The following is a 14498-nucleotide window of genomic DNA, read 5'->3' as shown; positions in this document are numbered from 1 at the left end:
CTCTGTCACTCTACTCTCACTCAGTCTCTCTCACACTCTCAGTCGATCACACTCTCACTCTCAGTCATCTCGCTCCATCGTCGTCGCCGTCTTTGTCACTCTCAATCCCGTTCAAAAAGAAAAAACTAAGTTTAAAACACTCTCAGTCGCTCTCACTCTCAATCCCGTCTTTGTCTCTCTCACACTCTCACTCTCAGTCTCTCGCTCAGTCATCTCGCTCCGTTGCCGTCGTCGTCGCTCCCTCTCGCTCCGTCGCCGTCGCTGCCTCTCGCTCCGTCGCCGTCGCTGCCTCTCGCTCCGTCTCCGCCTCGCTCTGTCGCTCCGATTACCTCACAAAAAGTAAGGACTCTCTTTTTTCTAGGGTTATTGGTAATGCATGCATTGATTGTTCCTTGTTGTTTCCTTCAATAACACTAGACCAGTTTATTTGTGCATTTCTTTCCTCTATGGTACGAATCCACCAATAGTTAGGTGCAATGAGTAGATTTATGAAGTTTTATCAGCCTAATAGGTTGGAATTGTTTGCCTACCTTTTAAAGGGGATCTCACTTGGGGTATTCATTAGATGCCCCAACTCATTGGAAACGTAGTAGCTAGTTAGTATGAATATGGAGTTATTGTAAAACTGAGATCAGTTTTTTTTTTTTTTTTTTTTGGTTTAATGTTCCTTTGGTAGTCAGAAGAGATGTAAAGTTGGAATGATAAGATCAATTAGACAGTAAAATTTTTGCCGGGTAGTTAAGAGTTTCGAGTAAATAGGCTTGGGCTGCAACTAAGTGCTTCTGTTGGTTATAGACAGAAATGCTCAAGTATATAAAAAGACAATGTGAAAAGTAATGAGGCATTAGTCCAATCAATCATGGCTACTATTTTTCCTTTTTGAGAATAATCATGGCTACTTGGCTCGTGTTAGATTCGGATTAGGCAAAATGATCCCAAATATACATGAAGAGTCTGAGTCTATACTGCTAGTGTGTCTATACTGCTAAGTTGGTTGTAGTTTCTCTGTTCAATGAAATTTCGCTTAATCAGGTGTCTTCACTTGTGTGGCTCCTTACTCGTAGCAACAAATCTGAAACTTGTTTACATGCCCTTTTTTTTTTATTCTTATTATTTGCAGCTAATAGAACTTTGTATTGTCCATATTATTTTCTTTAGGAATAAATCCTTTCTTCTAAATTTTTGTTGGGAAATGTTAACAGATGCCTTATGTGCATTGGTTTTAATTTTTATTTTAGATATATTTTATGGGAAAATGACAAAGCAATTAATTATTTTGACATCTTTTTATATTTCTCATGAAAGCACCTGTTAACACATAACCCATTTTTGTATTTCACTTTATGTTTCCACCAATCAAAATTTGCCATGTATTTGATTGCTGCTAATGACAAATTAGCCCATCCTATTTTTCAAATTTGTGCTAGTGAAGAGTTAAGTCTAGAGGCTCCTGACCAAATCAACAAATTACCACCCTCCATATAAGACGAGAAGGTTTGCCAAAAGATATAAGTTAGTTAAAATTCTGATATGATTTGCTTTGAAAATTTGGATGTATGTGGAATAAGTGGCAAAGTTAAAATTTTAGTTTAGGCAGGACAAGAATAAAACCAAAATTAAAAATATTAATAACATAATAAAAAACAATTGTAAACTAATGTAATTGTTGTACAAAATATAAGATGCATGTCTTAAGCTAGTTATCCAAGGCAATATGTTAAACCGCTGAAAAATCATTTGGATAAAACTATTAGGATTTATGAGTTTTGGCTAATTTCATGACAAATTTATTTGTATTTGTATTTGTTTGTTTTATAATTGTAATGTAATTTGTGAAAATAACGGTTGAAGACTTTGAAAATTTGGATGTATGTGGAATAAGTGGCAAAGTTAAAATTTTAGTTTAGGCAGGACAAGAATAAAACCAAAATTAAAAATATTAATAACATAATAAAAAACAATTGTAAACTAATGTAATTGTTGTACAAAATATAAGATGCATGTCTTAAGCTAGTTATCCAAGGCAATATGTTAAACCGCTGAAAAATCATTTGGATAAAACTATTAGGATTTATGAGTTTTGGCTAATTTCATGACAAATTTATTTGTATTTGTATTTGTTTGTTTTATAATTGTAATGTAATTTGTGAAAATAACGGTTGAAGGTTGAAGTTTTTGTTCACTGTACAAGACTGAAGACTTCGGTTGTGCGAGGGTCAAGTTTGGTTATGCGAGCTTAGATAGAAACTCTTGGTAGAATCTTGTTGGATACTTGGTCAACCAAGTCCTTGTTATGCAAATTCTACTATCAGATTCAGAGCATGTAACTAACATAACAAAGATCCTAAAAATAATAGTTGGGGTACTATGAAATACAATGGTATAAACGGTGAGTATTAAATTCAAAACCTTTTCGAGTGTATAAAAAAATTAAAATGAAAATGAAAATTTACAGCTTTCATCATGACAATTATTTGTTCCATCTCACAATGTATTCCTAATCCATGGGTTTTGAAAAATTATAGATTAAGAACGCTTTCTCTATTCTTTCAGATGAATCACTATCCAATAGATAATTAGCCAATTACAATTTGTACATTGGTACAATTAGTCTTTTTTTTTTTTTTCGAAGAGTATAAATGTTTGTTTATATATTTCTGTTTTTTCTTTTTTTAAAGATTTTGGGATAAGCATGATCACCTTGTACTCTTTTTTTTGGTTGAGAAAATGATAAACATGATTACCTTGTAGTCCTAGTTATATGGAAAAAAAATAATAATAAACACACCAAGTACCACCTTATTATATTTCTTTTCTCACACACAAAACCATTCTCTTTGTGTGAGAAAATAACTTTGAATAATGCCTTCATATTTGATCACGTTCCAACTCCAATTCGAAGTTAGTTCTCTCCTCTATCTAGGCCTACACTTTCTCAATCTTGTAACCTCCTCAGCATATGTGAGGAAATGATTTGTTCAAATTTATGTGAGGAAATGATTTGTTCAATTCAAGGAAAATGTAGGATTTTGATTATGTTCTTTACACTTATATACTAAATGTTCTTTACTTGTATTATTTATTCAAAAAGTTTCTCATTCTGTCAAATGTAATATGTGTAAGCTAAAGATTTTGCTTGTACATTTTAATTCTTCCATTGCCTTAAATGCCTATCTTCTTACTGTAAAACAAGGAGAATTCAGTTTTTTAGCTGGTATTGATCATGACCTACTGAGTCACATTTTAATTGATCATGATCCTTGCCAATTTATGTTCAACATGTGCTTATATTTACTCTTGACTCCCTAAACTTTGTGCAGTATGGCTGTTGTTCCTGCTCAGAGTCGTGATGAGTTTGGACCTAGTCCCAATGAGAATTTGGTGTTAAGGTTTCTAACAACTCATCGATCGTGTGCTGTTTGGGAAGGCAAGGTAAAATTAAAAGCGACCTCGTGCTGAATATTCTTCCTCTACGCCGACTTCCGCACGCGGCTCCAAAGTGACGTATAACTCAAAATCTACTGCTTGTTCCTATTTCTGCATCTTACTAAACATGAATTTCACATGTTTATCCTTTGTTATCGCCATATTTCTGTAATTAATGCATTGATTGAGGACTTCATATGGAGAACGGAAAGTAATATGTATGTCATGTAAAGTAGGGTTCACTTGCAACTCTTCCATAATTTTTACTTTCAGCTCATTCAGGGTCTTTAACTTACGGCGTATCATCATATAGCAGCACTGGATTCCCGGACCTTGAAATGAGCATTCGTCATAAGGGTTGGCACTGCTAAGGGGTCCACCGTAGTATATATTTATATGGATCATTGTCAACCTATAGATCATCAAGTGCAATTGTGTTAGTGACAAATTTATAACGTTCAATCAACATCAATCACACAACTTTGCGTATGAAATGCCAACAATATTTACACTAACAAACAAAACAAATATTCCCATAAGTTGTAATAACATAATAATCACAATATTTGGTACTAAATATTCCCTATAATCACAATATTAATTTTTTTTTTTAAAAAACATAGCAAACAATTTAATCACAATATTTACACTAACAAAAAAAAAAAATCCCAATATGTTGTAATTTAATCACAATTATGTACTAAATAGTCCCAATAATTAATCATAATATTACTAGTCATTATAGATATTTTTTCTTAAGTAGATTCATGATCTTATATAAATGTGTCCTAATATTAATTAAAGAATAAAAAAAAAAAAACTAGCAAATAATCACAATATTTACACTAACAAATAACAAAAACAAAACTTTTCCTAATATGTTCTAAATATTTTCTTAAAAAAAATTTCCCAATAATTAATCATAATGTTACTAGTCATTATAGATATTTTTTCTTAAGTAGATTTATGATCTTATATAAATGTCTCCTAATATTAATTAAAAAAAAATAGCAAATAATCACAATATTTACACTAACAAATAACAAAAACAAAACTTTTCCTAATATGTTCTAAATATTTTCTTAAAAAAAATTTCCCAATAATTAATCATAATATTACTAGTCATTATAGATATTTTTTCTTAAGTAGATTCATGATCTTATATAAATGTGTCCTAATATTAATTAAAAAAAAAACTAGCAAATAATCAAAATATGTAAACTAACAAATAACAAAAACAAAACTTTTCCTAATATGTTCTAAATATTTTCTTCAAAAAATTATCCCAATAATTAATCATAATATTACTAGTCATTATAGATATTTTTTCTTAAGTAGATTCATGATCTTATAAATGTGTCCAAAAAAAAACTAGCAATATACTAACAAATAAATTAATCACAATATTTACACTAACAAATAACAAAAACAAAACTTTTCCTAACATGTTCTAAATATTTTCTTCAAAAAAAAAAAAAAAAAAACTAGCAAATAATATTGTAAAAACATTACCTGAGAGTGTTTGTGTGAGATGAGTGTTTAGGAAATGAGGTACTGAGAGTTGAGTTTTTTAGAAAATGAGGTACTGCTTAAGAGTAGAGTTGTTTCTGAGTAGAGGTGATTCTTAAGAGTGCCCACAGTAAGGAGCAGAAAAGGTCCCAGCTGGGACCTATGGCAACACATGGAGGCAGGGGGATCATTGACGAAAATCGAGTACTCTGAAATCGATTTTCTGCTTCACTACATGTGACCAGTTCAGCATTCAGCATGTAGGACGAGACAGGACGAGACTGGTGATGGAATGACGAGACAAAGAAATCGACTTCATTGAAGTCAGTTTCTACACATAGAAAACGACTTCAGTGAAGTCGGTTTCTACACATTGAAAACGACTTCACTGAAGTCGGTTTCTACACAAAGAAATCCACTTTACTGAAGTCAATTTCTTTGTGAAGAAAACAACTCCAGTGAAGTCGTTTTCTATGTAGAAGAAATGAGTCCAAAGGACTCGATTTCTTATCTACGTGGCATCTTAGCTGCTGGAAAAAACGTATGAACAGTGAGCGTATGAACAGTGAAATCGATTTCTCTGTACTCGAATTGTTATTAACCAATATAGTTTCAAACGTTGCCTAACTTATGCTATTGTTTGGGTTTTGTGATTATTTTCTAAAAAATCCCTAAGGGAGGCTTTAATTTTACAATTTGACTATAAAATATTTTACACTTGACTAGAATTTACACCTAAACAAAAACGGTAAAATGTGTAAAATATTTTACTTCAAAACAAACAGAGTGTTAAGTTACATAACAATGCACATGCTGAATAACATTTAATACTCCACCATCTAATTACATTTTAATCAACTCCCACTATTTTTTCTCTTCCCAAGCTAGAGAAAAATACTAATAACAATGAAAGTATTAAATAGTCTTTACTTTCTTTCTTTTTCTTTCTTACTTTAAATAATAAAGATACGATAAAATTCACTATTTACAGTTTTATTTTTACGATTTATCCTCACTACTAGACATATATATATATATTTTTTTTTTATAAAAAAAATACAAATACAAATATTGTATATGTTACCCAACTTTTTCATCATTCCAACCCAAGTTTATCATAATTTGTTTTGTTTTTTAATTAAAAAAAAAACTCAAATAAATAATTTTTTATTTAGGTTGTTTGCTACATCAACAATTTCTATCCAAGAGATAATGATATGGATTAAATTGACACGATATTGAAAAGTTAGGGATCAAATTGATACAATTGAAAGGCTAAGGGCCAAATTGAGATATTGTGTAAAAGACAGGGACTAATTTTGTAATTTATCATTTTATATTCTCACCATTACATGCAGCAAAAAATATTTGTGTTATTTTTTCCTCTTATTTTATGATAAATATATATATCCACTGCTCTATATTTATGGGTAAAATAAAGTACAATTTTGAGAGTTTCATATCCACACTGCTTATAAGGATAATTAGCAATGTGACTGGACTATTGCATCCTAGAGATAACGTACAGAAATTATTTGTCATGTAATGGGTCTGTGTGAAAGTATTGTCCAAATGTTCATCATTCATAGTCAACTACTTTAACAAGTTGTCAAAAAGTCATCTAGGAGAATCATCTTTCTTAGTTGATTTGTGGCTAAACAAATCATTCTTCCCAAACACCAATCAGCACATATCAAAGTGTCCAAAGACTTTGTTAGGGTACTTTTTTTTACACATAATTTTATTTGACTACCATCTATTTATTTTCAAAATACACATATCCTATTCTATTTAAAGCCCAAGAATACTTATGCTTGATAATATTTGAAAAACTCATGATTCAAATCCATGACAGAACAATTTTATCAATGGAATTCAAATCCATAATCAAAGTCTATGGTTTAAATCCATGGTAATTTATTTATCCAAAAGCACAATCCTCATTGGCAATATTTGAAGCCCAATCTTCATTGACAACATCAAAGTCTAATTTTCATTGGCAACATCAAAGCCCAATTCTCATTGGCAAATTCAAAAGCCCAATCTTCATTGGCAATATCAAAAGCCCAATCTCCATTGACACTATTTTATCAAAAAAACCCGAGATTATTAACACTTGGCAAAGAGAAAATTATTATGGCATAATTATTGCTTAAGTATTACTATGGCAAAAAATCATGACAATTGTTTTATAAAAGCTCATAGGGAATTATCTTAAAGAATATGTTCTCACATTATAACCCATAAAACAGATGGTCATCACTTGCATCACAATATCCATAAAATATATCTTCAACGCTTATGGAAAATACTCGATCCCACAAACTTATCATTTAAATTATGATGCGACTATTAGAAGCCATGAACGTTATTTAATGGAATCCATCATAGTAAAAGTTATTTTCAAAGGTATTTTGAAAACTTGTCATATTGTTTCAGATATTACAATTGCAAGTATCTATGAAAACCAAAAGAATATTTACTAATAAAAGTTCATAAGGAAGGAAAACTCATGGCAACATGTGTTGTTGATTTTGTAGGATGCACACAACTCGACCCAAAGGAACCAGCCCAAGTGAACAAGCCCAATTTAAGAGATCCCAGCAAGATGCAGAGGATTGAAAGTAGGCAAAACAGCCCTTGTTCATCCTTGACCGAAGTACAACAAGAGAACCAAGTCCTTAAGAATGAACTAAAGGCTGTTCCATCGACTTTTGGTCACTCTCTACCTGACGTGAACAGTACCCGAGACTTGTAACATCAGCTGAAGTCTAAAGGGTGATGAGACTCCATCATCTTTTTCAAGACTGCACCTCCAGCGAAAGGGGAGCTAAAACCAAATTATTCAAATTCCAGCAAATTGATGGTATAAATGTTACAAACGTTCAAGACATGATTCATGTGCAAAGTCCATGAATCCTAAAGGGGAAAAAATTGGGAACATGTGGTTTGGAGGGCATAAAGGAACCTCCAGTAGAACCCCCTGAAGTAGGCTTAGAACTTGACACCTGGCTTGGGGTGTTGAATCTTACGTTTTGGGGGTTTAAATCTTAGTTGCAGCTTTAGGATTTGCTCTTGATACATGCACCAATCACATTGATTAAGCTCAGCCCCAAAAATCCTAACATTTAATGCAAAATCCCATCATTACCCAAAGAAGCAAAGCAACCCATAAAGAAATCTTCTACTTCTGACCAAAAAATCCCAGGAACATTAACCATGGTTCTCCACCTCTGATTAACCCTACATTTTTTTGGACTCATGTTAACCAATGCTCTTCTAAACTCCATTATAAAAGCATGAGCATCTTAGCCCTCAAACACAGCAACTACTCCTCTGAAACTCTTGATTTATTTGCCATTTTACTTGTATTTTAGCTCTCTTTAAGTTCACTACTCATCCCTCTCAGCCCACATTCATCCAACCTCAAACATTTTTTCCTCTCCTTTACACAATCACAGCTCATAAATGCCTCCCACTACTCATAAACAACCCACTACTCACAAAAAGCCTTAACCTTAGAGTTAATCTTATCCCACGTACTCAAAACAGCCCATATTGTCTCATTCATGCCTTATGAACACACACTCATCAAAATCTTAGTTTAATACTTGCTGCATTGAGCTGGAGATCTTTCTCTCCCTTCATTTCATCATTTTTTTCCTCTTTTATTTGTAACTATGAAGCTTTTAATCTTTGTTTAGTATTATTATGACGAAGGCCATAATGATTTGGAAATTATGGAAGTTTTCCTTTATGTTGACTTAATAATAATAAGGAAAAAAAAAATGATTTTCATCATGTAAACACACTTAATAACCTGAAATTACCCTACCGCTGGAGATAATACCGTACCACTAGAGGACTGATTTGAACTATCGAACTAGGACCATCAATGTTCTTAAGTATTGTAACGTGTTTTTTTTTTTTATTGGGCTTTTGTTGTTGTTCTGTCATGTGCAGTCTTTGTTGCTTGCTTGGATAGGTTTTGTCATCACACCGAAAGCCTTTGGGTACCATCTCAAAAGCCCATAGTCGAGTTTCGGGTTGGCTTCCTAACATCTTAGATAGAGGCAAAATTTTCCCCTCGACAGACTCTAAACTGCAACTCCTAATTCACTCTAGTATGGCTATTCCAAATCATTCTTAATAATATTAATTACTCCATATTATTCTACTATTTCAAGAGTTTAAGCCAAATCATATAAAAATTATTGGGTAGTCCGAGAGTATAATTCCTCTCTCACACCTAGAAATAGACCTGATAATAGGTGGGACCAATTTCTATGTGAGAGAGAGTGAGTATACTCTCAGAGTACCTAATAACAACCCAAATCATAATGCATTATCTCAATATATTATGGACAAAATTTAACTAAGAAATTAGTTACGGTTTTAAGTTATAATTTTACTTTATAAAATAAACATTAGTAGACTAGACTGGATTGGTTTATAATTGGTAGACGCGTGTTCCTCTCCGCACCCTAAGACGTACTTACTCAATAACACAGTTCACGAATGACTGACGACTAGCAGTTATCTGTCTAATCACAATTTCACAAATCAGTTTCCCCATGCTCTTTCGACAAGATCATCCACTAAAACAACAGCATTGCCACCTGTACAAGTGGATAGGTACGACGTGTCACCAACAGAGGCGTGTCGGTGATTCTACACGTGTCTTTACTGATAAACGCCACAGGCACATAGCAATGCAAAGGTGGCAAAGCGTTGTCTCTTTGGCTCTCTGTATAAACCTCCTTCATTTGTCTCTTCATTTCCACAATCTGTTTGTTTCACAGTAAGCATAAGCATAACGACCAAAAAAAAAAACAGTTAATTTTTCAGTTATGGATTCACAAGTATCACACCCTGATGGCCATGGTACTTACGAGCATGACCCTCACAATGTTGCCGTGCCTCCTCGTAAGTTTTTTGTTTAGTTTTGTAATTTTTGTGTTCTCTGTTTTATTTTTGTGTTAATGTGTTTGTGAATGTTTTGTTGAAGTGGCGGAAGGTGAAGTTGAGCATCACCATGAGAAGAAGTCAATGTTGAGGAAGGTGAAGGCAAAGGCCAAGAAGATCAAGGAAACGCTCACTGGCCATGGACATAACCATGACCACGATCATGATTATGATTATCATCGTGATGAGCATGAGCGTCATATTCCTGATGATCATGAGGAAGATGATGAGGATGAAGAATTGTTTGAAGATCCAGAAGTTTATGGTGCAACAAGTATGTTTTGCTTTAATTAATTAATCATATATATGCATTAAACTACCAAAATAAGAACGGGAATTAAACCATTGGTCCATATAATTTTTCTATTGCTTATTGCTAATCTTTGAAATTACTGGATTTGATTGGAAAATTGGACTGTAGGAGTATACTAGGAGTTTGGATTTAGTACACATGCATTCATGTAAGTTTGAACAAATGGGAAATTTTTTAGTTTGAAGTTTAAATGATTTAGACTAAGATTTTTGTATGTCCAATTTTTCTTAATTGAATATCTCGTAGTTCACAAAAATGTGAGAATGGGTTTGGGAATAGGCTATATTTCACGTGTGTGTGTGTTTTTCTTCATTTTTTTTTTTTTTTGAATCTAAGTAGAATTAGACACTCCTCAACCCAGAAAGCTTTGCCCCACAAACCAGAGGACTACATACACGAGAAACCTCAAACCAGAGTAGTTACACTGAAAAAATCTCTTCTGCTACCTCTGCCATTGCGGACAAAGTAGTCTCAGCAAAGAATGTTATTGCTTCTAAGCTTGGATACGGCGAGAAAGACAAACAATATGAGTAGTGAAGTTCATGAGAGTGGAAATTATACAAAGTCACCTTCAGAATCAGCTTCACCAGTGGAATATGGAAAGAAAATTGCTGCAACAGTTACTGAGAAACTGACCCAGTGTATGAGAAGGTGGGCTGAAGCAGTAGTAATGAGATGTCAAAAGTGCATGGTGGTGGCTCTGACAGTACGTCTGGGAATGTCATTGAATCAAAGAGTACTACCTGTGGTTGAAGGGCAGGACAAAGAGAGTGTCAGTGAAGGGCTGTTTTANTAGTGTAATAATAATGGGGTATATGATAGTAATTTGATATGAAATTGGACTAAATTGGACTTCAAAGGCAATAATGTTGTAAAATTTGACTACAATATATTCTTTTCCTAGTGATCATATATACTGCCTTGCCCCTCTTTTGAATTTTTAATAACCGAGAGACCAATATTTTGTCATTTGGTTTTCTATGGGATGGTGCCTAACTCTGTTAACGACATTGGTCATGGTGTGCCTTAGATCACAGGTGAGGGTGTTTCCAGTAGTTAATTTATTTGCTTTTGCTTAGGGGAACTTGATTAAAGTTCTTAACTGAATGAATTATTATATGCCAATTGCACCAGGTGGTGAGGAAGCTGCAGGAATCACCCCATTACTTCAGTCACTTGACAAAATGAAAGTCTATGATGAACCGAAGCCAGAATCTGCTGGAACACACCATAACTTAACCACTACAACTCATAATCAGTTCACCAATTTGCCTACTGGAAGCCATGACCAGTTCTCTCCTGAACCAGTTCCCCCAGAATCCCAATCCATCAGAGACACTCCTCAACTCCCAGAAAGCTTTGCCCCCAACAAACCAGAGGACTACATACACGAGAAACCCTCAAACCAGAGTAGTTACACTGAAAAAATCTCTTCTGCTACCTCTGCCATTGCGGACAAAGTAGTCTCAGCAAAGAATGTTATTGCTTCTAAGCTTGGATACGGCGAGAAAGACAACAATATGAGTAGTGAAGTTCATGAGAGTGGAAATTATACAAAGTCACCTTCAGAATCAGCTTCACCAGTGGAATATGGAAAGAAAATTGCTGCAACAGTTACTGAGAAACTGACCCCAGTGTATGAGAAGGTGGCTGAAGCAGGTAGTAATGAGATGTCAAAAGTGCATGGTGGTGGCTCTGACAGTACGTCTGGGAATGTCATTGAATCAAAGAGTACTACTGTGGTTGAAGGGCAGGACAAAGGAGTGTCAGTGAAGGGCTGTTTTATGGAGAAGTTGAGGCCTGGTGATGAGGATAGGGTGCCTTCTGAAGTGATTTCAGAAGCTTTGCATAAGCGGAATGAAGAGCCAGAGAAGGCGGAGAAGCAGCCTATGGGGAAAGTGACAGAGTCAGAGGAGGTGGCGCGGCGGTTGGAGACAAAGAGGGATGAGAATTGTGGGGAAAGCGTGCAAGAGAGTTTTGTGGATAACCAGGCACAAGGAAGTGTGGTGGACAGGCTCAGAGGTGCTGTTGGTACATGGTTTGGCTTAAGTGGAGATCCTCAATCTCAAACTCCTCAACAGTCGCATGGTAATTATATGAGACTTTTTTTTTTCGAAAAGAATTGTTTCATGCTCGTTTTGTACACTTCATATGCACAGCTTCCATAATTTAACGCACAATACACACAATTTTACTTAATTACGTCCATATTTTAAAATGTAAAATGAGTGATATGTATAGACAATGTACACTAACAAGAAGAATCAATGCACTCCATTTTCTAGTGGTGAAGTTTAGTGATATTCTTCCTTTTAAACTTGATAATTCGGTCAAACAAATCTGTTGACAATTGGTTTTGTGAGATTGACATGTAGAAAAGGATTAGGAGAGAGAAATCAGCATGTTTGAAATGTCTTTCTAAAATATCACATTAAACTTGGGTACTAAAGCAATGTGTATGTAGATAAACACCCTGAGTGCTCTTCAGTGGCGGAGCCAAGATTTTAATTCAGGGGGGGCAAAATTATAGGGAACTTTGGAAATACAACCGTTTATCTATTGATCTTCCACTCAATTTTTTAATTAATTTTTAACACTTCATTGCTAAAAAGCCTCAAAGTTCATTACCAAAACATAGAATTTGAAACAATGAAAGAGAAAGAGATTGAGGGGAAAAAAAAGATTAGTGGAAAGATGTAAGCATTAGAGATTTAGTGTCATGAAAAAATAAGACATAATTTGAAAGTATGGATCCGCTACTTAGAGTTGGAGCCATGAAATATTTTAAACACAATTTAGTAGATGATTTTTATTTAAACTTAAAAAGTGTGATGAAAATTGAATTTCAATTGGTATAAAGATTAAGTGTTGTGTATCTCCCATTAAAAAAAAATAGAAGTGTCAATGTGTCCAATTTAGTATTATCCCTTTGTATCTTTTTTCTCTAGTATGATATTTAGTATAACTTTGTTGATAAAAGTACAAGTGTGTAGCACATTTCATGACAGCACAGCAAGTTCTTGCATGTGCTGCCAGAGAATGACCAGCCACCTCATAAGGCACTAACTCTCACAAACATTCATGATATTAAATCAATAGAATGTAAAATCTCAATTACTTGAACTTTAGGTATTTGATAGAAGCATATTAAGCAACTCTTTGTATCAGAACACTGTGGTAGCCAATTCTAATTTTGCAGGTGACTCGAACGCTGTTAAACAGCTCTTTGTTTTCATTTTAAGATATATAACATATTGTATACTATTCTCTTTGTTGGGGGGAATTAATTTCGGCATCAAACTATCAAATTTGTATCATTTGCATAGTTAACTGAAATTATGGGTTAGAATTTGATGTTAATTGGTTGTCTTTGAAATTTGTCCTGAAATTCTTGGTGTGGGGGGCAAAGTAATCCAGAAATCCTATACTAAAGGGGTTTGGGAGGAAGGCCGGGGGGGCAGTTGCCCCCCCTCGCCCCCCCTTGGCTCCGCCCCTGGTGCTCTTTGTTTTGGAGTTGGAACTGGTTAATTTGATAATTTGATTTCCTCTGTTTCATACAGGTGTTGAGCGTATTTCCAATTCTGCTAGTGGAAATTTAGGATACAATAGCCACGCGGCAGAGGGAAGAAGGCTTCAAGAGTCGAGCAACTGATCATGAGAAGATTTGGATCTTTTGAGTCTGTTTTTCAATCAAATGTATAGTTTGGTGTGTGTATGGAATGGTAGTAAGTGCATCTGTAGCAGCTAGGTAGTTTATGTGTGAATAGATTTGGATTCTGTAAGATTGTGTATGCATTATCTAATACTCCGGATTCCGGATTGAGATGGTGTGGATTTTGATGAGTGTGTTGTGTATGTGTTTTTTGAGTTCAAACAAATCTCGTTGATCATATTTCCCTTGCAGCCAATAATGTATCTTCACACACACTAAATATCATCTCTTGTGATTATTGAATATAAATCACAATAATTTATCTTAGTAGTGTACTCAAACTTAGAACGAGATACGTATACCAATAATTCGGACTCTTTTCTTAAACCAGTCTCAAACTGATTCACACAAGAAGTTATTCAAATCCACACTTTTCTTATGGGAAGAGACTAGATAATAGCCTTGAGTATAAAATAGTCGTATCTCGTTCTAAGTTTTGAGTACACTCTAAGATAAAATTGTTCATGTCAAATTTGCACTCATTGGTTTAAAATTAACAATAGGTATCTCATCATCTCATTTATCATATATATATATATATATATGCATATTTTCTCTCATATTGTATAGATC

The 14498-nt window shown here is 34.0% G+C and overlaps 1 protein-coding gene across 1 annotated transcript; it reads left to right on the top strand.

Moving 5' to 3' along the window:
* The first annotated feature begins 9732 nt into the window (after positions 1-9732).
* On the top strand, positions 9733-14103 carry LOC136063286 (low-temperature-induced 65 kDa protein-like). Its single transcript, XM_065763445.1, has 5 exons — positions 9733-9861; positions 9944-10174; positions 10789-10985; positions 11329-12301; positions 13774-14103. Exons 1-5 carry the CDS (start codon positions 9786-9788, stop codon positions 13863-13865), a joined length of 1569 nt encoding a protein of 522 aa, XP_065619517.1. The 5' UTR covers positions 9733-9785; the 3' UTR covers positions 13866-14103.
* The last annotated feature ends 395 nt before the right edge of the window (positions 14104-14498 follow it).

Source organism: Quercus suber, unplaced genomic scaffold (genome assembly GCF_002906115.3).
Source record: "Quercus suber isolate HL8 unplaced genomic scaffold, Cork oak 2.0 scaffold_507, whole genome shotgun sequence".
Classification (NCBI taxonomy): domain Eukaryota; kingdom Viridiplantae; phylum Streptophyta; class Magnoliopsida; order Fagales; family Fagaceae; genus Quercus; species Quercus suber.
The sequence above is the reverse complement of the archived record's forward strand: the minus strand, read 5'-3'. Positions and strand labels throughout refer to the sequence as shown.